This window comes from Haemaphysalis longicornis, unplaced genomic scaffold (genome assembly GCF_048455015.1).
Source record: "Haemaphysalis longicornis isolate Haplotype H1 unplaced genomic scaffold, Haemaphysalis longicornis Haplotype H1 scaffold_7, whole genome shotgun sequence".
Taxonomy (NCBI): domain Eukaryota; kingdom Metazoa; phylum Arthropoda; class Arachnida; order Ixodida; family Ixodidae; genus Haemaphysalis; species Haemaphysalis longicornis.
In genome coordinates, this window is record NW_027526422.1 from 102,257,225 (window position 1) to 102,279,251 (window position 22,027).

Here is a 22,027-nt window from a genome sequence, read left to right on the forward strand (position 1 = left end):
TTTATTATTCTGGATGCATGTATGCCTTACAAAACGTATCAAAATGGTTCTGTACGCATGCCTTGCGTTGAAATGCTTGCAAGGATTGCTTTGAGCTCATCATAATCTTCAATAGTACAATTAGGGGTCGCATTAAGAAAGTATATTGTTATCAAGCACATAATTTGTCTTCGCAAGTCCGGTTATTGCAAAGATGCTTGGTTTTACCGAATGGTCTACGGGTGCAAAAATGACGCGATGTTCTGGTGACAGATGGTCAACAGAGAGAAAGAGTGCAGAGAAAGAAAGAACGAAGGGAAAGAGTTGTACAGGGACTCGCCTTAAACTACGAAACATTTCTGTTGAGGGAAGTATTGGCGCAGGTACAGGTGCTCTATGAATAAGTATTATTTCACGAATTCCCTTCCGTGCCTTCCAAAATGTGAGCTATAGACACCGAAGAAATACTTCATGTTGTAGAAAACAAAAAAAAAGTTTTTTTCTGCAGAGTACCCTCATATTGCCTCCTTGAATTACAGTAGTGCAAGTGTTTCCTTGCAGTATTTTCTTCAAGGCGTGCCGCAAACTTTCTCTATTTTCAGCTGCACCATAAAAACGATAACTTACAAGGCCCGGGTTGGACGTGTATGGGACGAATTTCGGGCAAAATTTTATTACTCCGTTTCTTTTTTTAGCATTTCTGGATATCTTTTTCTGCACAAACAACACGTAATAATAAATCCGTTTATATAGAGATACACGAAGCGTTGGGGTTAATAATGGCATTTTTAGAAACAGGAGCCCTCAAGCGGATGGCCATACACTCGTTTAGAAGATAACTGCTTATCACCCACTAAGCTGCTCGAGGCTGCCTTCGCTTGCAAAAAGAAAATAACATTACACTTCAAAAAGAGCAAGCACGAGAATCAAGTTTCGTTTCAGCGCCTGCTCACTGCGATAAGCGCATATATAAGGGCAACCGCTATGTGTTGTTTAGACCTGTATGCAGCGCTGTTGGTTGTGCTTGGCGTTGCGTATAGTCCTGCTTTGTCGTAGTGGAACAAACAAGGGTAAAAAATTTGTACGTAAACATATTTGCAATGCTCACCCGTAAAGAGGGGCTCTATTTTGTCGCCTTTATTTTCTGCTTAATACAAACAAGATGCGGCGCACGCGATCCTTCCTGCCAAATATTTGACACAGGAAGTACGGAGCTCTTTGAGACCTGCGGACACTTCACAAACGTGTCTCAACTTCGCACTGGCATTCCTCGGCCGCAGCTCACTGACCCTTTGTACTTTGTTCTTGCCGATAGCCACATCGAGTACTTACCGGACGACATCTTCGATCAACTCCTTATTAGAAACCTAAGCTTCGAAAAAGTAACCATCGGTAGATATCCAGACCACCACCAGAACGCATTTGACGCCATAAAAGCGACGCTCAGGCAAGTTACTTTCGGGCCGAATAGCACTTTGCCGCAGTCCTGGAACGTCCTCGGAGAGGTTGCCGACTTGGAGACATTAGGCCTTGAGGGCCAGACTGTAAGGATCGACCGAAGCTGGGCGGCCCTTCCGCGTGGTCTCAAGAGGATTCTCATCATGAAAAGTGACGTGTCCGGGCAGGAAGATGGGGCACTGGCTTCTTTCACTGATCTTGAGGAGTTCATGATGACAGAGAGCGGCGTCGACACCTTCTCATGGACGGTTCTTCCCAACCCGGCTCCCAAGTTGACAACCCTGAGACTTGAGTGAGTAAAGAAGTCCACTTGGAAGTAATTTTTCACTATTTTCGTTGCGCAAGATTCAACGCGTCCACTAAGTTTATATTAGGAATCTGTAGTAGTATTCTTACCACTCTTGCAGGAAAGTTAAACAGAACAAGCTTACGTTTGCGCTGCTATGCCTAGATTGTTATGCTATCCCAAGTTTCCAACGTTAATCCAGCTTACGTTCACGGTCCCAGTTCCGAGTGCCTACTCCCTGGTGGTGAGGTTGCTTGAATTTTTATACAGGAGTATCAGTGTTACTTATCTACATCATAACATACTTTCATTGCGAACATTTTTATGGCAATACAACGGCCATTGCTACTAACTCAATGCATTTTGGACGCATGTCGGGAGTTTTTTTTTTCTGAACAGCTTACCTACTGACACCTTGAACAATTGAAACTTTAGCTTACAGAGAGTTCTATGCCCCATACAACCGATCTCTTTCCATGAGCTTAGAAACTCTCAAGCACTACAGAGTGAACATTTATTTAAGAGATGAAGAAAACGAAATGATCCAGAAGCTTCTCTAGTTTGTACTGCGAGATACTAATATCGCTGATTCTGCGTTTCTGTTCCCGCATTTGTTCAGCAATGATGTTCCACCCAAGACTAAGCAGCCAAAAATACCTTAGCCGCATTTTGGAAGTTGTGTTCCCGATACAATACTGTTATTTGTTTGCAGCAGTGTAAAAAAATGCAACTGCTGTTAGGGTAGTATTAGTCATACTAGCATTCTCAAATTATGTCTAAGTTACTAAGTCATGCCCAGAGCTTCCATTACCAGTAAATGCTCTGTAATTTGCACTTATGTTTGTAGTACAAAAATTATGCTCGTGTTTTTTTTCGCGATGTTGCGCCATTCAACGTCGAACGTTTAACTCTGTGGTTCCACGGTTTTACGGACAATAAAACAGCAATTGCAGGTAGCGCTAGCATGCGGCGACACATCTTTATGCGAAAGTTTTTGTAATCTCCTATAAAACTTTCGCTCCTGTTTGGCGGTGTATGTGGATGCTATGAGGAGATAGAGATTACGAACGTTTTGGTGTTCCTTACAGGCAGAACAGGCTGAGTGAAATTCCCCGAGGGCTCACCGCTGGTCAGTTTCCTGTGCTCAAAGACCTCCACGTCGAATCAAACCCAATCACTAGGTGGGACGACAGCACCCTTGCCGTTCTTCGCGACCACCCTAACAGGCCAAACCTTGTAGTTGGTAAGTACGTGCTTCGTTGTAACTTCGCTTTCGAGGGAACTTTCTTTATTACTTAATACAGTTGGTTTGTGTTTAATCACGCTTACAAAAATTTATACGAGAATAAAAAACAACTTATTCTCCAGAAAGGTTGCAAAATGTGCCCACAAATATACTGCAGTAATGCATTGCCTTGATAAATAAATGCACTCCCATCGGTGTTTCACCCGCTTCTTATGTTACCAAATGATTTGTTGCTACCAAACAAGAAGGTATATTTTAATTACTTTTCTCCCCTGCATTCTTGTGCCGTTGGTTAGCTTATGACTGCAGGTGGTTTGTAGCTTTAGTGGTGGTGAAACAAGCGGGACCAAGGAAGCCTGTCACTGCCAGGACAAATGGTGGCGTTTTTGTGTTATTAAATCGGCAGTAATTCACAAGTTACAAAAAATAAGATGCAGTGACTGCTTCCGAATAGTGACCCGAAAAATGTTTTCGTAATTTGTAATTGCGACATACGACTATGTCAACAACTTGAGTTCTACGCCATCGGAATAAAAAAATAAAAAATGTTTTGCTCAGGGGGTACTTTATTGGTCGCACATGGAATTGTTTACCAACCTCCCGAAGTTGGTAATTAGAAGAGTTTGGTAACGTACGATAGCAAAAGATTTATTTACATGAATGTTAAATATTTACACAAAGGACATGTAATTATGGGGTTTCTTTCGATCAGTGGGAATACTCGTTGCTTTAAATTTAACATATATATCTTTTTTCCTTCTGGTTTAGAGATGTGCTAAAAGTTTTTAAAGATACCCGAGTCGAAAGCATGGATGCGTAGTGATTAAAAGAAACCCCCGCGTTTGTCTTGCCAGTGCAAAACCGCGAAAAGGGAAAGCAATGGGTGTGCCCACGCGCGCGACTATGTAGATGCATACAAATGTGAGCCGGAAGCCCGACTTCAAAACATTTCGGAGCAATTACTATTCACAATTTCTACTCCAGTTGCCTACTTGCTTCCATCATCTTTTTATGCACTTGAGGGCGAAAGAAAGTAACATGTATAAAGAGCAATAATAACCATGCGACTGAGGAAAGGAAGTCGAGCTTGAAAATTCCAAGCAACATATCGTCGAACACATGTGCCTGTAGTAACATAAGCGACGTTATAAAGAAAAGTACCGAAGTAAACCACAGGAATAACAAGTACAGTACATTTGGTACTGATAAAGAAGTTAGAATAAAGCTTACAAAATGTCTTAGGCTCGCTGACTGGCAGTTGGTCTTTGGTGGTAAGCTACCAACGTATGACGGCTGGCTCTTTTGTTAGACTCATCTGACCTTATGTGCATTCTAAAGAAAGAATCACGAGATAAGAAACCTTCGGACAGAAAGCCCAGTTCTAGTTTGTTATTCACAGGAAGAGCGATTGTTATTCACAGGAAGAGCGATCGGACTGTACTAGCCCCAAACCGGGAATGGTGAAGGAGCCAACGCTTAGATGCCTGAAAACAATAAACCACTCTAGATGTAAAAGGTGCCTAGCAAGTTGACAGACAATGCAACCGGCAGAAAAAATCAAGCCAGCCTTAGTTCCCTAAAAGGCGTAAAATTGTCATTTTGGAAGCTGTGGCAAAAGCTGCTAGATCTACTTGGCGACGCTGGGTTCAGCAGCACCAGGTAATTAAATGCGTTGCCCGGCCGATGAATATTGTCTACACATACCTCAAGATTCTTTCTATGGATACAATCAAGGACAACCGAAACGCGAGCACAAGAATATGGACCACAACACATAAACAGCGCGATTTCTTTGGATGCATGTCAAATTGAAGCGTGACGTAACTAAAGTAAGGGAGTTGGGAAATATGGCTTTCCGAATATTACAATAGCGCCCAATATGCTAGCTCCCCGAAATTGATCTTTCAATTTTGCGTGTTCTGGTTTATATTTTAATGCTCGATTTTTCTTTGCCCATGAATGTACAAAAAGCATTTTAGACGAGTAATATTTGTGGAAAAATTAATATTTATACCAATTTTATGATGGAGACCTCACATAACACCCGTAGGTCGATAACTCGGCGTGCGTTGAGGTTTTCCACGTAGTATATTTTGCTCCCTGAACACAATACGGCACACCTTACTGCCAGAATTTTGCTTCCGTTTGGAAAAAAACCATTAAAGTTCTTGTACATTCCGATCGGCGCTGAAGTCAGCCGCGGTTTAAGGTTAAACTGCTCGCCTTTTGATCTTTTTAAACAACGTTAAACGTGAAATGGTTTTTATAGTCATCTATTACTTTTACAGGCGATGTCCACTGCGGCTGTACTATTGAACCACTTCTTCAATTTCCTCGTGAACGACTTCAGGGCAGATGCACGTCTCCAGAAAACCTGAAGCGACGGCTGATCGGTGACCTGACAGACAACGATCTCCAGTGCAAGAATTAAGCGCAATAAGAAGGGCCAGCGTTTTTGTTGCAGGTCATTGAGATGATTAGTAATTTCTCTGGCCTTTTTCGCTGAACCTATATATCAGTATATTAATGTTTGATCGGCAAGTGTGTTCTACTACGAACCAGGCTTTTTTTTCGTTATTAAGTTGTCTGTACATTGTTCGTGCATTAAAAACGGTGGCATGGACAGTGCTTCAAAAGCCATAAATTTACAGTTTATTACCTGCCCTCAATTTCATGGGATGGATATCATTAGTGTCACACAAGATGCGCAGTGGTGACCTTGAATGAGAAACATTACGAGTCATCTATGACAGAAGGCTGCAAATCATTCACCGCAGCCTATAGGTCATGAAGTTTTGTTTGGGGCACTTTCACCGCTAAATTTAGCAATTATCTTTGCCGCGTTCATGATATGACACGATTTAAACACAATATGCAACATCTTCCATTTAGTGCACCCTGAAAGCCCATAACCGCATGAGAAAGTATTATCAAGTGGAAAACAGACCATACGTTTGCGCAAACAGGATATTACGAAGAGGTTATTCTCAAAGCATTTGAGCACGATGTCTAGAGAAAACTTTATTGGTCCAAAATGCGCACAACCTTCACCTCTTTATCCTTGTGTGTAAGGTCTATTGTACTCGGATGTTTATTAAATTCACAGTGAACAAGTTGAAAATAAAATTTCACCATATCAATTTTCCTCGTGGTCGTGACCACACCTCGCCGAATTTCGCCAGCATAAGTGACAGCTACGGATTATAGTCCCCACGCTGGTGCGAGGTCATAAAACTGGATCTTTGCATGGCGTTTGCAGACGAATTTTATTTCGTGCATGCTTCAATAAAAGCAGAGTTGCTAACGAACGACTGAAATTTCCTTGAAGCGCCGACTCTCTGATTTGAAGTAATGATACTTTGTACCTACACATGTGCCACCTCCTACAGCATTTCACTGCTTCCAATATATCTGGTAATTCTCAAAGCTTCCCTACTTGTCAGCCTCTTTTCTCCTTGGGATCTTGCTTATTTCACGAGGGCAATATTGACTGCAAGGGAAGTGCTTTCTTTGCAATTGCACCAACGTTTACAGCCACCCTCTAGTTTTGTACGTTGTTTGAGCGCGTGCCTCTTTGCGCTGGTTTAAATATGGTGATTGAGCAAGCGGAAGTTCAGTGATGTTAGCCTTCCAGGATACTTTGAGCTAGATGTAGTGGACTAATTGCAGATGTATTGAGAACAACATTTTTGCTTACGTCAAAATAATGATCAAAAAGCAAAAAAAAAATTGTTTAGACATCACATGAATTTTTGAGATAAATATCTGTTTGTTTTCCGTAATCCCAGAGAAATCATTTTTATGCAAACACCACGTGAAGTTTTGTTGGAGCGTCAACCTGTCTTTTCACATTTGTACGTCTTATACTGCTAGCTAGCAAAAAAATTCCTCAAGTAGCAACCGGAGAGAAAGACGAAACTTTACTGTGAATCCTCCACCTGCGTTAGGCCTTTAGTCCTCGGGGGCTCAGCGCATCAAACGTAGACAATGAGGTGTCTACCAGTTCGGGCCACACTTCTTGTAAGCAGGGTGCTCGGTCTATCATTCCGGCCTTCCGTGACGAGGTTTAGGGGAAGGAACCAGAGACAAGGCTGATGTCTGTGTGATAACTGTTCGGCCAACTATATCATAAATTGCGGTAAATAAAAAAGTAACTTGAAGAAAGTCAAGGCACTGAAACTTCTAAATTTTATAAGAACTGTCTGCATAAGTACAGTCTCAACGGAAAAAGATTGACACAAGTGATTCATGACTAGAGCGGAATGATCGTGGCAGGCGGCGCGATTGTCATTTAGCGCTCCTACAGTGACAGCGCAAGGCACATTCCATTTTCTTACGAAGGGGTGGTCGGCGCTAAGCACTCCCACAAACTGCTTGCAACTTATGTCGTGTGTCGTTCTGATAAAAATTATTCGAACCACACCTGGTTTTAAACTCTTGCTTTCCTGTGACGTAAGCCCTGCCACCCACTGCTTTTGACAATGCGTCGTCCAGAAAATATTTGCCGGTAAGGTAGCTGGCAGCTCTGGAAAAAAAAAAGAAATCATGTGCATAGGCATGTCTGTCGATAAGGAATGCACAAGCGTTTATGCAAGATGTGGGCTTTCGAATGGGCCGACAGCAGGATGGGCTGCTTTCTGCCAGCCACCCCTTCTTGGAAAATGGAACGTGCTTGCCACTCTCGCTATCGCCGCGCTGGGCAACGATTGCGCCACGTGTCGAGATTTTTCGGCTCCAGTCATGAATCACTTGTGCCAATCTTTTTCCGTTGAGACTGTACATGTGCCGCTAGATGTAGGAGAATACACGGACGCCTGTCAAGGGATAAGGTAACACTGCGTGCTTTCTCAGTGCTTTAAAGAGAAGAGCAGCACGAGAAACAAATGGCGCTGAGTCTCCAATGCATCACCCTTGCAGCGGGCAGCCAGTGCTAAACCCGGTGCAGTGAATCAAACAGCAAGCGCGCCGGTATTGCATCTTTCCTGCCGTAATTTGCGCTACCAATCACTTCAAGGCGAAAATCCTAACCGCTTGTTTGGGCTTTGTAAGCACAAAAAAGCAGTTAGGCTGTCGCCGTGATCGAGTATAACAATGGCCGCCGGAGAAGAGTACAAAACACGCTTCAGGTCATGAGGAAACTGGGCCCAGGTTTACATAGTAGAAGCCTGTTGCTTCACCACGTTGCCAGCGACGAAAACAAATAACAAAGTGCATGCGACGCTGATGTGAAATCGCGTGACAGGTCATTGTGACGGCGCCCGAGTAGAGCAGGTCCACCCCTGAATTCTTATTAGGGGAAAGCTGTCGCTTCGAGTGTCCCCTGAGTGCCTGTCGAGTTAATTCACACCGAACGAAGTCTAAAATAGACATCACGCGGAGAAGGTAATGCGTTCGCCTTAAAGATGTAAGCATACTGCATTGTCCCGATGATTGTTTTCTAACGCTGTTCAGCACGTGATGCTCCCGATGACACAATCTCAGCACCAGACGCAGCAGGTCGCTGGATATTTTCATTCAGCCGTATTTAAATACCTAAGCCGTCTGGGAAATTGAGCCTAAACAGTTTAGTAATGGTTTTCTCATTGTGACCTCAAACATCAACCCTGGCGCTCTTTTTAGCGGTTAGACACAAACATGTATGTGCTCATTGGTGTTAATAGAAAAGTTCACCTGCAAGAAAATTAGAGAAACACATTGAGGTTGTGTACGCTTATGACTTGATTTTCGCTTTTTGTTTGAAAGAGGAATTTACGTGGGGAACACAGGCAGCGCGAAATTAAAAAAAAATGACACAACGCGTAAGGTAGGGCCCTAATAGTCTTTTTTGACTTATTCTAACCGCAATAGTATTAGCCCGTAGTGTCGAGGGAGCACAAACGTTTGTCTTGGAGCCACTGTTCCAAATTGAAGAATATTATTGCATCTAACAAAATTCGTACATAGCCATATGAAACGCTCTGCTACATTGTTATGAGTAGGTAAATTTATATGCGCGTGTCTCAGCTATTAGAGAGGAAAGGCCCATTGGAGAAAAAAATATAACTATGGGAGAGGTCCTTAAACATTTGCGACTTACGAATGATTTATAGATTTCTCTCACAACCTGGCTTGTTTGGTGCTCCATACTTGGGGCTGCGGTCGTTCGGTAAACGCTGCATCTCAATCTTTACAAACCCTTTGTTGTTTAGTCTGCAAACTTTTGTAACTGAGCGTCCTAGAAGCCACTTGTTTCAAATCAATTCAAGTGAGTATGGAGAGAGAGAGAGAAAATATAATACTTTATTTCGACAACACTTTACACATTTTAATTTACGTATTTATTTAGTTATTTATGTATATATATTCTGTGCTTCTTTGTTTGTTTGTTTGTTTTTTGGTTGTTTGTGTTTGTTTGTTTGTGTCCGAGCCGCCATCTATATGTTAATTGAGTTTCTTCATTCTTTCATTCATTTGAAAAAATGGTTAAGGGTGTTGGGGGGGGGGGGGCAGGCAAAGGTGCGGGGCGACCGCCAGAGCTTGAGAGGTCAGCAGCCCTTCGCTGGACTTCTGAGGGCTGCTTAGGACCTACTCTCAGTGATGTGAAGATGTGAGTGGCTGTATGAGCAAGCAAAACACCCGCTTGGAGAGGGGTATAGAGTATCCAGCGGACGGTGGTAGGGTCAGCGGGTTATAAAATAATTGTCCTTACATTCATCACTTCTCGGACAAACACGCTCTGCAACCAAATCATTGTCCTTACATTCATCACTTCTCGGGCAAACACACCCTGCCACCAAATCTGACATAGCCATCACGACACCCCCATAAACAGCTTTTCTCTAAACCCCTAATAAACCTATCTGAAAAGGATAACCCCATCGTCCACACCATAGCGTAGTTTCATGAGGCCCAAAGCAAAATAACGGCAAGGGGAAAATACGGCAGCTTTGTAATTCCGATGGCATTGGCGCTTACTTTTTCAGGGGAAGTTCTGCCTATTCTATTAGGCAATTTGCATAACACATACCAGCACACAAATCTCGCATGTCTTATATTCCCTTGGCATCATAGGGTGCTCAATGAAGCGAGACACTCCACGCTGTGTACAGCAGATCTTCCGACATTTCTACGTGTATTGAAGTAGAGAAAAAGAAAGCAGTATGACCGGAACGAGATTTGAGCAGAGGGAGGGAAGATTAAAGGGAGGTGTGTACAAAACCCCACTCCAACACCACATGAGGTAAGGCCACATGAGCCATTCAATTCGTATTTCGAGTATATTTAGGTCACGTTTTCAAGCCTTCTTACTGGTATTGATCGCGAACGCATGCTTTCTTTGATAATATTTTACTGCAATAGGATGTGTTGTTGGGTGAGTTGGTTCATACTGAAAAGAAAGGCTTAAAGTGAAGAAGACATGGACGGCGACGAGAACGAAAAGCGCCTGGTCCGTCTTCTCATCGTCCATGTCCTTGCGAGAAGCCTTGGTGCCTTCTTTGGGCTGTACACCTATGCTGCGTATGCGCAACGCTGATTCTTCACCTCATAGTTCCAGGTTCCGCATGTTATTCGGACTGGTCACACTTGCCTTCAAGGAGATTGGTCAATGACTCTGACAGATGCCCCCTGGGGGCGCAACGGCTATCAACTGCACCCCAGGACCCACGGTGTTAGGCAAACGACTCAACCCCTATTCTACGCCCATGCCACGGACCACAGGCAAAGTGGTACACAAAAGTCTATTTAAGTGGTCTGAGTGCAAGAACATTAGGGTGTGCCTTAACCCAATGTTTTTTTTTTTTGCTAGCCATCGCGCGTCTTCCTGCTACAAGAACCTACCATACGACCTTTTCGTAGCTTCACATTACGAAGTTCCAGTTGTCTTCCGTATACATAACGCACCAAAGTGCAGATTCGGCAATGACAATAACAGGTGCCGTGAGAAGAACCGTGGCGACTCACCACTTCCAGGTTGGTCTGCGACGTCAGGTTATTTCCCTTTTCCTACATAAACACGAACGGGGTTGGACCAGGAAAAATAACAGTGGGCGGTCAGGGGCTCATGACTGATCCACCACTTTTTATTGCCATAACCCATTCTTATACAAACCACTTAGGCCGACTTAGATGCCCCAATAACGTTTGGATTAGTGCTTGAGACAGCAAGGTTGCTGAATTAAGAAGAGAAATTTTCATGCTGTTTCTCTAAATATACATATAATGCTAGTTTCAAGTGGCTTCTTTTCCCAATAAACGTAAATAACCGAGCGATAGCTGGGGATATTGAGACTGGCAGAAATACGTCTCTCATAGCCATACTATGTTCGACAGATTTTATTCAAAGCATTCTACAAACACAGAAGAAATTGTTAAGATGATTACCAATTACATTATTGAGCCAATACATACTACACAAACCTTAGGCCACCCGCGTAGGAGGCATCTCATTTTAAATCTCATTTTAACGCATTCGGTGGATTATTGGTTTGTTGGCTTGATGCTTTATAGAAGGCTACAACTGAAATTTATGAATAGCAACTGGGAATTCTTTCAGTCGTTTATCATTTACTTGAACTAAGAGTTACAAAATTTCTACTACTTGAGCTGTGCACCGTAAATATGATAGAATGGTGTAAACTTCATCGTTAGATTTATTGTACGCTGCGTACAATTAAACATTATATGGATATTAAATTCGAAGAACAGGAATGTCGCAGACACAAACTTTTTTGTTTATTATTCATCTACCATTGGCCGCAAACGTCATACGGTGCTGCAATCGTTCATCCGTTCCCTTTCAGCGCCATCGCCCAGGCTGCGTCTTCTGTCCTTGCGACGTTTCAGGCGGACGTAGTCACGGAGGGCGAGCATGGCGAGCAAGGCAGCGATAGCAATGTTTGCCGCAGCAAGGTAGACGTAAAAAAAGTTGTATGATCCTCGTACATCCCGCGAAAATCCTGAAGCAAAAGGTACAAACAACACATTTTGTATTAGAAACAATAACCCTTCGCTCATTGGTTCAGCACACAATCCAGATCAGTCTGCATGCTGTAGCGACCAAGTACGTTTTCATTGATCGATAATATCCACATTTTGCGGTGCTTACAAGTCCAGTTCACTGGGAAGCAATGTTCAGTTTGCTTATTAATAATAAACAACCGTTTGTCTCTCTATGGTTGTTGTCTTAGTTGTTCCGCAGCTCAAAAAACCAGACCACAGGGACTAGCGAAGAAGCGCAAAGCACTGCAAAAATACGAGGATGTGAGTTGCTGCTAACTAACTACAAAACAAGTGTTGAAAAGCACACGGAGGCGCGGAGAGTTGAAGATTTTTTTGTTCCAGCTGTCCTGTGCTGGTTGTGAGGGCATTACGGCCAGGTGAACACAACTGCAGAGCGCCAATAGGGACTTTGATTGTTTCGCAGCACTTTGCACGGCGGCAAAAACATGTGAGGGTACTTACCAATAATGGAGGCACTGCTCAAATACACAGGAATGGCCGCTAGTCCCGACACTCCTCTGCAGAAACTGAACCTTGCAATACCCACGTAGTGGGCCACTAGGACGCATTTCATGCACTGTAGGTAGCCCAACACAAGGCCCAATATACATGCCAGGCAGGCGAATGTCCAGAAGGCCGAAGCATGGGGTAGAATCAGCAAGCACACACCCGCTGTGGACATGTTCAGCACTGTTACAGGGCACGGGTTGAAGGCCATCTTGTCTGACACGAAGGGTAAAATCACTCGCCCTAAAAACTGTCCAAGCGCGCAGTACACTAGGATTTGCTTCGCGTCTTCGAGTGGGGATCCCTTGTCAACAGTGTGGTCGACGATAGTCCCCGTAAATGCGGAGGACGTGTAATCTGTAAACACGCAGAAGGGTAGTAGAATGTAGAAAGCGAGCATTTTGAAGCACGCGAGGTTGCTCCCCGTAGCCCCCTGCAGTGTAGTCGGGCTGTGGTTGGGAGAAGGCGCTGATGTTTGGACGTCACAAGCGTGCGAGCCATTTGATCCATTACTAAAAGTTACTCTTCCTTCTCCGCTGTTGTGATCCAATGCTTTTTTACGACTTTCTTTTCTTTTGATGGCGCGAATTAGTACAGGGCGAGGATGTTTGATGAGCATCACAATGGGCAAAACATGCAGTATTAACGCTGCGGCCAACAGCAGGCTTCCGGGAACGCCGTACTGTGTGGAGAGGTACGCCGTCAGTGGAGGCCCCACCAGGCCAGCCCCCGCCCAGCCTGCGAACATCATAGAGGTTGCGGTTGAGGCGTAGTCCTTGAAGTACAGTAGTATATAGAGGGAAAACCCAATCATGGTGATTCCTACGCCAGCACCTGAAAAAAAAATGATATAGATTTGCGCGCCTGTGTTTCGAAAACAGCACAAGTTATGCGTCAATGCGTCTGAGAATATCAGAACAAGTTAGTGCCCTGCACTTCTGGGAAGATGGAGGCTAGCGGAGTTAATTTCGTGGATACGTGAATCGAGTAAAGTCTGTCGCCTTACTTTAATAATAAATTTTTGAGAAACATACACGTATATTCGCTGGAACTGGTTATAAATTATTTTTCATAGAACTTGTTTCGGGGTAGTTCTTGTAAAACAAAAGTTACAGCTGTTTCCTGTAAACGTAACGCCTCTTCGAAAAGGCTTATATTGACAACACCAGGGAATATTGTGACGTTTACAATTTCACCGTGAACTAGCCAATTGCGAGAATTTTTAAATCACATTCGCCGTAAACAATCTTGTCGTCCCAGCGGCCATTATGAATGTCATTGTCGGCAAGATGCTAGAGTTTTTCCGACTAGCTCAGGACCGAGCACGTGCGATTCTTCGCGTACGCGTCCCAACAGACGCGGGCAAGTTCGGTGACAACCTAACGCAAGACACGTTTGTACAGAAATTTGTTTTCGAGGGAGCCCCTACCAACCCATTGTTATACTGATGGTCCCTCCTTGAATGGAGGTTTCGTGCAGAGAATGAGTCTTTCGAGACTGTTCGTATCCAGCGCCACAACACAGCTTCAAATATGCATCTCGTAGGCCCCGCACCTGCACTACACTAAAAAAATGATATTTACAGGCTGTTTTTAGGCTTTTCGTCAGCCCCGTTATAAAACAAATTTTCAATGTTAATCAGCATTTCATAGCATTTCTTTTCTATCGTTTCGCCTCCAAAAGTTTAAAAAGTGGAAGTGATCTAATCTTTATTCTGCACAGTATGTGTTCAACCCCTGGTGACCTATGACAAACAAATAATTTTTTTTGTTTAAAAGATATGCACGTCGCAATTCAACAGAATTCCAACGAAAAGTCTTAAAATTTTTAGGACTGCTTTTTGAACATCAGAGACCTGATCGATGTGCAATTTCTTTCAAGGTGACCAGTTCACAAACAGCACTTCGGGCTGTCACTTTGCGCGGAAACAGATTCAATTGCTCTTGCAGTTTTACTGTCTGTTTATCGCCTAACGGCCTAGTAGCGACCCGCTGTAATATTATTAGGAAATGACCGTATAATTTTGATTCATTAGAAACAGCGCCACGTAACAATACAAGTCATTCCAATACAACCAATACCACTTAAACTGAAACTTCAAAAAACTTTTCTAGATAAAAAAGCACACCAAAGAAGCAGTTTTGAACGCGTGTGGAGAACCACATAAGGTCACCCTAACTACGCGTGGTGAAATTGAGGGTGAAATATAAAGCTGTAACCTGCTCAGTGAGTACACTGGGAGGGCAAGTTTGCTGGACATGCGAACCTTCTTTCCGAGCGAACGAGGCTTCCAAACAATCCTTCCCTCATTTGCTGAGTCTACACCAATCAACAAAAATGTTGCCCTTGAAAATGGCTACCAAAGCGTGCCGCCATAACTTGGGTACTTCGCATGAGTTTTACTTTCGACGAGCCCTGCTCCGTGACGTTCTCTAATGTGGAGCCTCTTGACAGCTCCGGGCAGATTGTGGCTGCTACTTTTAAAGGAGATAGTCTTTATTGGGCTAGCTAGTCTACAAAATTTTAGTTTGTTTGTCTCCCTGCCTGAACTAGGATTTCAAGTGTGAAGAAATAAAAGGTCGAAATACTATTGTTTAGGCGTCTATCTCGACATCCATTGTCAGAATTGCTTAAAAGGCAGAAACAGAATTCTTAAAAACCTACCAACGCGCGAATGTACCAAAACTTAGCCCGGTTTAGCAGGCCTAGTGTAGCAAATGCTGATGTAAGAGGGAAACAGCCAGAAGTTCCCTTATCTCAAGGCTTATCTCAGAAGTCAAGGCTCTCTTCAAAGCCCGCAGATCGGTTACCGTTCGCGCGCCCACTTTCGCAGGTACTTACTACGGGGGCTACCCCTTTCGAGGAGCGCACGACTGCATTCATTTTCCCAACCTCCGAGAAACGGCCACCAAGCGCACTCGTCTCTGTATATGCGGGATACTCTGAACCATCTGTTGTGCGTGCGCTCTCCAATTGCCCGATTCGTCTCGGCTTCGCCCACCCGCGCTTGCCGCATTACGCTGCATCTGTGCTTGTCGGTTGCTCTCCCTCTCCCCAATACGCTGCATGTGTGCTTGGTGCTTGCTCTTTCTCTCGCTAGGCTACGCCCTCTTCCCATCCCTGTGCCGGCGTTAACACGCCTCGTTCAATGAAATCCTCGGCCAAGCATAGCTTCGCTTTAAAAATATATGAGGGCACCAGTCATATACCAAACCATGCCACACAAACAGCAAATACATATTACTTGCTCTCGTTTTTTTTGGGGGGGGAGGGGCGTCTAATGGGAGACAGTCTTTTCAGGTCAATATCCAAAAATTACTGCATTTATTTGAAATTAGCACCTAGGGGAAGTTATGTCGGTGTATGTCAATTGAGGCGATAGCAGTGTGCCTTCCCCTGATAGTATTTGTCAGACTTCGTTGCTGCTCCATCGGATTTCCGTTCCCTCCCCCGCTTGTGCTCCTTCGTCTTCGGCGCAAAATCCTTCGGCTCGTGGACTGGTGGCACTTCATGCCACACCTTCGCCAAAGGGAATATTGTTTTCCTTAAAGGGTACAAGGCAAGCCTTTCCTCTGCTTATCCATCGTCAGTTACTGGCTCGCTTAAAATATGCTGTTTCCCTTACTGGCCTGTTCGGCCTTAGTATACATGGGGTAGACTCTAGAGTATTCTAGCGTACGTACTGGGTGCGAGTTCCAACCTTAAGAGATACATTGAGAGCTGTTTCGAGTGCACAGGAGTTACAACAACATAATACATCTCACCTTGTATCACGCCATAAGTTAATGTCATCCATATATTGTTTGGGGCGAAAGCTGAGGCTACAAGTCCCGTGGAAACCAAGAAACCACCAAGCATTGTTATTTGGGACAGTGGAAATTTTCTCTCAATTTGGCTGACGAGAAGGCCTGAAAAAATTAATTATGTGTGTAAATATCTTTATTTATTTACGTAGGTGCAGAAGTCCAAGTACAGGCTTTACAACTGCAATTTTGAGGCTGGACACAAAGAACGTAGACGGGTCTGCTCGATTTGATATGCTGTTTATATTATAGCCCTATTTAATTTTAGCAACGCGATAGAACGTGGCAGGCTTCTGTTTGCTTCTTTTCTGACTAGCGGTATACTAAAGAGCCAACGCCCAATGAGCCAGAGACCAACATACAACCCGGTGCCTTCATAAATTGGCATGTTTATGCTGGCTTTGGAATCCCACATTTACTATTCTTTAAAAAAATTTAAAAATGTCCTCCAATACAAATGCCATAAATTCTTTATTACCTCAGAATACTTCTTTTACATTTATTTTTTTTCTGTTTTTGTGCTTGGTATTGCATGTTCTTTTTTAACATATGCGCACTACTGGCGCGGCATTGGTTGAGTGGGTGAAGCCTGAGTTCATTGCTTCGACTGTAGCTATGAACGCGTTCATTTTAATGCCGATATTCTGGCTTGTGCAACATAAATGCGAACATTCTTGTGTCAGCTCGTCTCTTCGTCGCTATGTAATAAGCGAACTCCCGAAAAACACGTTAATAAATTTTTTACCTCCAAGTATGCGCACGGATAACTATTACAAACTACTAGAACTGTTGCCCTGTGTCGTAAATGTCCAGGTTCTTAAGCATAAATAAAACGTGAGGCATATTCGGCGCAAAATATATGTACAATACTGAGAACACCAGCGTGATTCTTTAATGCACTATGAACTTGTTTTACAATCGCAAGTTAAAACTAAAGATGAACGCGTTACAACGGTAGCGAAGACAAGTGAGTAAATAGGAGTCACTAATGGGTAAAGCTCTATAATATTCATCATAAAAAGCGCGACTGGAGAAAGGAGAGGCTGAAGGATACAAGTAAAAGCGTGTGAAACCTCGAAAGAGTAGCTGGAGGCTATCATATTTTGTCATGGGCAGAGAAGGAAGCAAATACGCCGTAAATGTCTGCTTTAAATTAGTGAGCTAGCAGGCGGTTCTTATTTTACGCTAACAAGTTACAAAGTAAGCAAGACACCTTTCCTGAGCTTTTACGGCGACCTTGATTATCTTTTTTAGAGCTTTTACGCGCAGGGTCCCGTGCTTACGCGTCCTCAGTAGCCATCGGCCTCGTTGTAACCAAGGAAACGAAGAGGACACGTAAGAAAGCGAGCAGGACAGCGCAGGCGGAGAGTACGACAAAAGTGCGAGGGGTAAGGCGGTATGCCGAGGTTGACTTGCGAGATCCGGTCCGAGGCGACGATGAGCTACGAGATAACGCCAGAGTAAAGCGCACCGCCGTGCATTCGCAGATGGCGTGGTCACTTCCTGAGACCGACGATGTGCTGCCCGAGCAGAAGCTCAGCGCCGCCGGCGCCAGAGTCCAGGCGTGCGCTACGCCGAAGCAGCAGCTATGCGCTGTCGCCGAGAAGACTCTGCAGTTCACGCTGCACTCAAATTTCGCATTACTGAGTATCGTAATCGTCAAATATTTTTTTCATAAACTAGCTTTAAATTTCAAATATTATTAGGGGCAGAAAATAAACGGCACCCAGTTCTGACAATTATGGCCACTGTCTCAACTTGTGACACCTGTTTCAAACAAACGACCCTCCGCAGAATGCTGAGTGGGATTTCTGCCAAGCCTGATATTACGTTCAAGCCTAAACACACAAATAAACCACAAGTTAGGGGGACAACGCACTCTATGTAGGAGTGCATGTTTAAATACCGAACGTGTCGTCTCTCTGTAACAGCCATCCGTTTTGTTTGGAGTACTTTTATCCTCCTCCCATTTTTTATGTCTCTGAGACTTGAACAGTCGACCTGGTTGACCGTTTAATTTGGGATAATCATACGCTGCCAGAACCCGAGGACTTACGATGCGCCAACTGTGGCAAAGTTCGTCTACGTCAACCTAAGGTTACCGGTCGACAACGCCAGACCTCAACGCGTACTCATAGCCCAAGCGTTGCGTCAACATCCACCTTCACGTTCGCAGTTGGTGCACCGCCACAAAATGGCATATTTTAGTTGATGCTCCACACAGGTTCTTCTAAAGACACGCCAGTGCCAAGTCACATTCATATCGCCAAGTAGACAGGATATGCATTTGTAATTTACAGGGCCGTCCACTCTTGGTGTGAACACCACGCGGCGTGGCCGTGCTCTGCGGAGCGTCAGCTCCCAAGCCACAGCCGTGCATCGAAGCTAACCAGCGCAGGCACACGGGGGCTTGGAGGCGGGGCTTCATGTCGTCTGCTAGCGCGAGAGCGCGCCGTGCTTGCTTTGTTATGATGCATGCCTAAATCTCGGCATGCTTATAGTAAGCATATATGTGCTTATAGTAAGCAGGTATGCCGCAACTGCTTTCCTGGAAAGCGCAATTCGTTCACTGCGGCGCGTTGTGCAGTTTCATACTTACGGCAACTAAGCGCTTCCTCTTTTCAGCGCCACGATCATAGTTATATGCCAGCATTGTTGCAAACATTTCAAAGACTGGCTTGGTTTGGTTGAATGAGAGACGCTTTAAAAGAGGGCGCCGTGTAATTTCGGCAACCAGGGTTTATTTACTGCGCATACCGCATTATGCAGCACGTGGGTGTCCGTGCATTCCGCCTCCACGGACGTTCGGCCGCAGCGGCTGGGTTTTGATCCCGCGAATAAGGTCTGGACGTCTGTTGGCTTTTTTTATGTATATATGAATATCGCCCATCGCGGAGACCGTTCGATCAGTCGCCCAGCAAGCGGGTCTCACGCCCCCAGCATGATCGTCCTACTCTCTGGTAGAGTCCTGGACTGGACCCACTTCTCGCCTGCAGCATTATAATGCATCATTGGGTGCGCATCAGACTTGGCCAGTTATTGAGAGATAGCGGCCCTACCCGGCCAGGCATCCTAATGTCTGCGCCGACCCATACTTCCTCGCAATGGGCCTACGGGAATAATGAAGCTGGGGTCAACAGACCCATGCCCTACAATTGTTGAACAGCTTCTCGGTTCTTGAGGTCCACAACTTCTGCATTCTTCCCGTTAGCATCCGACAACGAATGGCCTAGCCAAACCCCAAGAACAGAAAAATCCCCAATATGTTCAATATGCTTGCAAAGGGCTTAACACTTCAAGCATGGGCTTACATATAAAAGAAACACTTTCATTGTGGACTGAACATACGTTGATTTTTTTTTATATTTGCGAGATTTGTTGTCGCTTTCCACGAGTTCGCTGATCCCATTCGAAGTCGCATCGACCAATCCGCGAGTACCTTCGTGAAGACTAAGGACATGAACACACCGTTAAAAAAAGTGAGCTGGACGCCATATCCGGACATATGGCCATCTGCTTTAAAGAGCACACGCAGAAAAAAAAGCTTTCCTCCGTGACCCTCTTTACTTCTAGGGTTGTGTCAAGTCCTAAGAGGTGGGCCGCGATAGTTCTGTGACCAGGGTGCTTAGCTATACTGAGCCGGGAGACCCATTGTCCAACACGGTAGGAGGCGCCGCGTGTTAAGAGGTGAAATGCAAGAACGGGCATTTTCTGCGCAATATCAGTGCACATTAAACAGCCTCGAGTGGTTATCCGGAGCCTTCCTCTGCAACGTCTTCATAGCCAGGGTCGTCTTGCAGCATTAAACACCATAACCCGAACCAAATCAGTACTGAAATGTTCGCCCCAATGCTTGAATTTAACTGGGATCGTGGCGATGAAAAGAGGAACCGCTCTTGCAGTTGCCGTAAGCAGAAACTACACAACGCGCCGCAGTGAACGAAGTGCGCTCTCGCGCCAAGCAGTCTTGGCATGCTGATACGTTACAACCTTACCACAAGCATGCCGAGAGTTATGCGTGCTTCATAGCAAAGCAAGCACGGCGCGCTTCAATGCTAGTAGACGACACGAAGCCCCCAGCATCCTCAAGTAATCATGTGCGCTTCACAGTGTATGTCTATATCACTCGTTTATAAGTCGGAGGGTATAACGCATTCCCTAAGCCCACCCCTGAGAACTATATTTCAAAATAGTAAGCAGAGTTGGTTATTATGCAATCACAATTGCAACCTAATATAAGAAAAACGCTGTTATTCTGTAACAATAGTTCAGCTTAGCACTACATATCTAATAATAGTACGGTCTAACCAATCACACAATGCCACATCGACGTAACCACTAGCGGTGACTTTCCTCTGCTCACTGCTGTCATGACTTAGGACGTTTCGTACAATGAGCTTTTGCTTTTGGCATCAGAATCCTTAATAATGATCATGCCATATTTTTAATAGGCATGTAGACTACAGTGTTAGTCACTCATTTTACCATCATGTCATCGTACCTGCACAGCCACCGGTGAGGATCAATGCACTCTGCGGCCAAATGGCTTGCTCACGGCTCAGCCCAAACTTCTCCATGAACCTGACATAGAGGTATCCATAGCTACAACTTGGAAAGCAGAACAAGAACGCTGACACAGCCGCAGCAACGGGTACACCCCAGCAAGTATCCAGTGGAGGCGGTCGTCGTTGGGGACGAGGACTCGAAGACGAGGAACGATTACGCTCTTCCATGGCCATGGGGAGTTGGTGCTACACCGACTGTATAGAACGAGCAAACGAAAAAATTATTTTACGAATGCTTGTTTCTCAGAAGTGTATTGGCAATATTACTCACCACAGTTGACTGCTCAATTCTTTTAAACAACCAGCTAAAGTCTGAGCTATGGTGTGGGGTGTGGGACAACTGCCCCACAACAACTATAGCACGTCCTTATTTCAAAGCAGTCTTTCGCACACGCCGTTGTAAGCTAGCACCTACGCGTCTATGTGGTAGTAAGGCAGCGTAAAATTTCCTGTTTTCCATATTTACTGTTCATAAGTATCGCCTGATGCATGTTTAAGCAAGGTGAGGATAAAAAAAAGGCCCTTGATTGGGGGTGGTGTGGCTGCGAATTAGAGATCATGTGCTTCGATACGACAACATTGTAATAGGAGAAATAAATAGTTGTTGTCGCATTATGCGTTTATGCGCGAATACACTACAGCATAAACTACAGCATTGGTGATTGCATATTGTTTGTACTGGGAGGTTTTCTGATCATCTCAAGTGAGCTCGTCGTACCATGTCATAAATTTTTGATTGGTTTTACCGACGTTGCTGACGGGCCCTTAACCCGACTTTTATGTTTTGGTTAGACGAACATCTAGAAAAATACACTAATAAAAAACCATCGCCTCTGACAACTGACCTGTGTGCGCCTACTTCGGGTATCCAGAATTATGAATAGTCAAACTACACAACCTTTTCTCTGCGACAGCCCATGCTATTGCCATCTGTAAGAAAGTGCCAAAACATTGTTTTAGGAGAGGCTCATTTGGAACGTGAAAGTTCTCGCATCACTTTTCACTCGTTGCTTAAGTCGCTTTTTGTGTCTAATGACAGCACCACATTTTGATCTCGCCTCTTGTGTAAACCAATCGGACTGTTGAATAAGACAATGACTGGAATGGCAATAATACATCCGCTTATGTTACTGAATATACGGGCTCAGTAATTGCAAAGACACCTACGGTACGAAACAAAACCATGCTTAAGTAAAGCGAAATT

The 22,027-nt window shown here is 44.4% G+C and overlaps 2 protein-coding genes across 2 annotated transcripts; one reads left to right on the top strand and one right to left on the bottom strand.

Annotated features, from left to right (window-relative positions):
- The first annotated feature begins 1,021 nt into the window (after window positions 1–1,021).
- Window positions 1,022–6,113, top strand: LOC144144702 (uncharacterized). Its single transcript, XM_077676231.1, has 3 exons — window positions 1,022–1,729; window positions 2,812–2,966; window positions 5,258–6,113. The coding sequence occupies exons 1-3, from the start codon at window positions 1,080–1,082 to the stop codon at window positions 5,398–5,400; spliced, it is 948 nt and encodes a 315-aa protein (XP_077532357.1). The 5' UTR covers window positions 1,022–1,079; the 3' UTR covers window positions 5,401–6,113.
- Window positions 6,114–11,486: 5,373 nt separating this feature from the next.
- On the bottom strand, window positions 11,487–21,777 carry LOC144144703 (monocarboxylate transporter 13-like). The gene is made up of 5 exons (XM_077676232.1): window positions 21,669–21,777; window positions 20,760–21,009; window positions 16,220–16,363; window positions 12,411–13,289; window positions 11,487–11,905 (listed from the first exon to the last, which is right to left on the bottom strand). Exons 2-5 carry the CDS (start codon window positions 20,995–20,997, stop codon window positions 11,712–11,714), a joined length of 1,455 nt encoding a protein of 484 aa, XP_077532358.1. The 5' UTR covers window positions 20,998–21,009; window positions 21,669–21,777; the 3' UTR covers window positions 11,487–11,711.
- Between the last annotated feature and the right edge of the window lie 250 nt (window positions 21,778–22,027).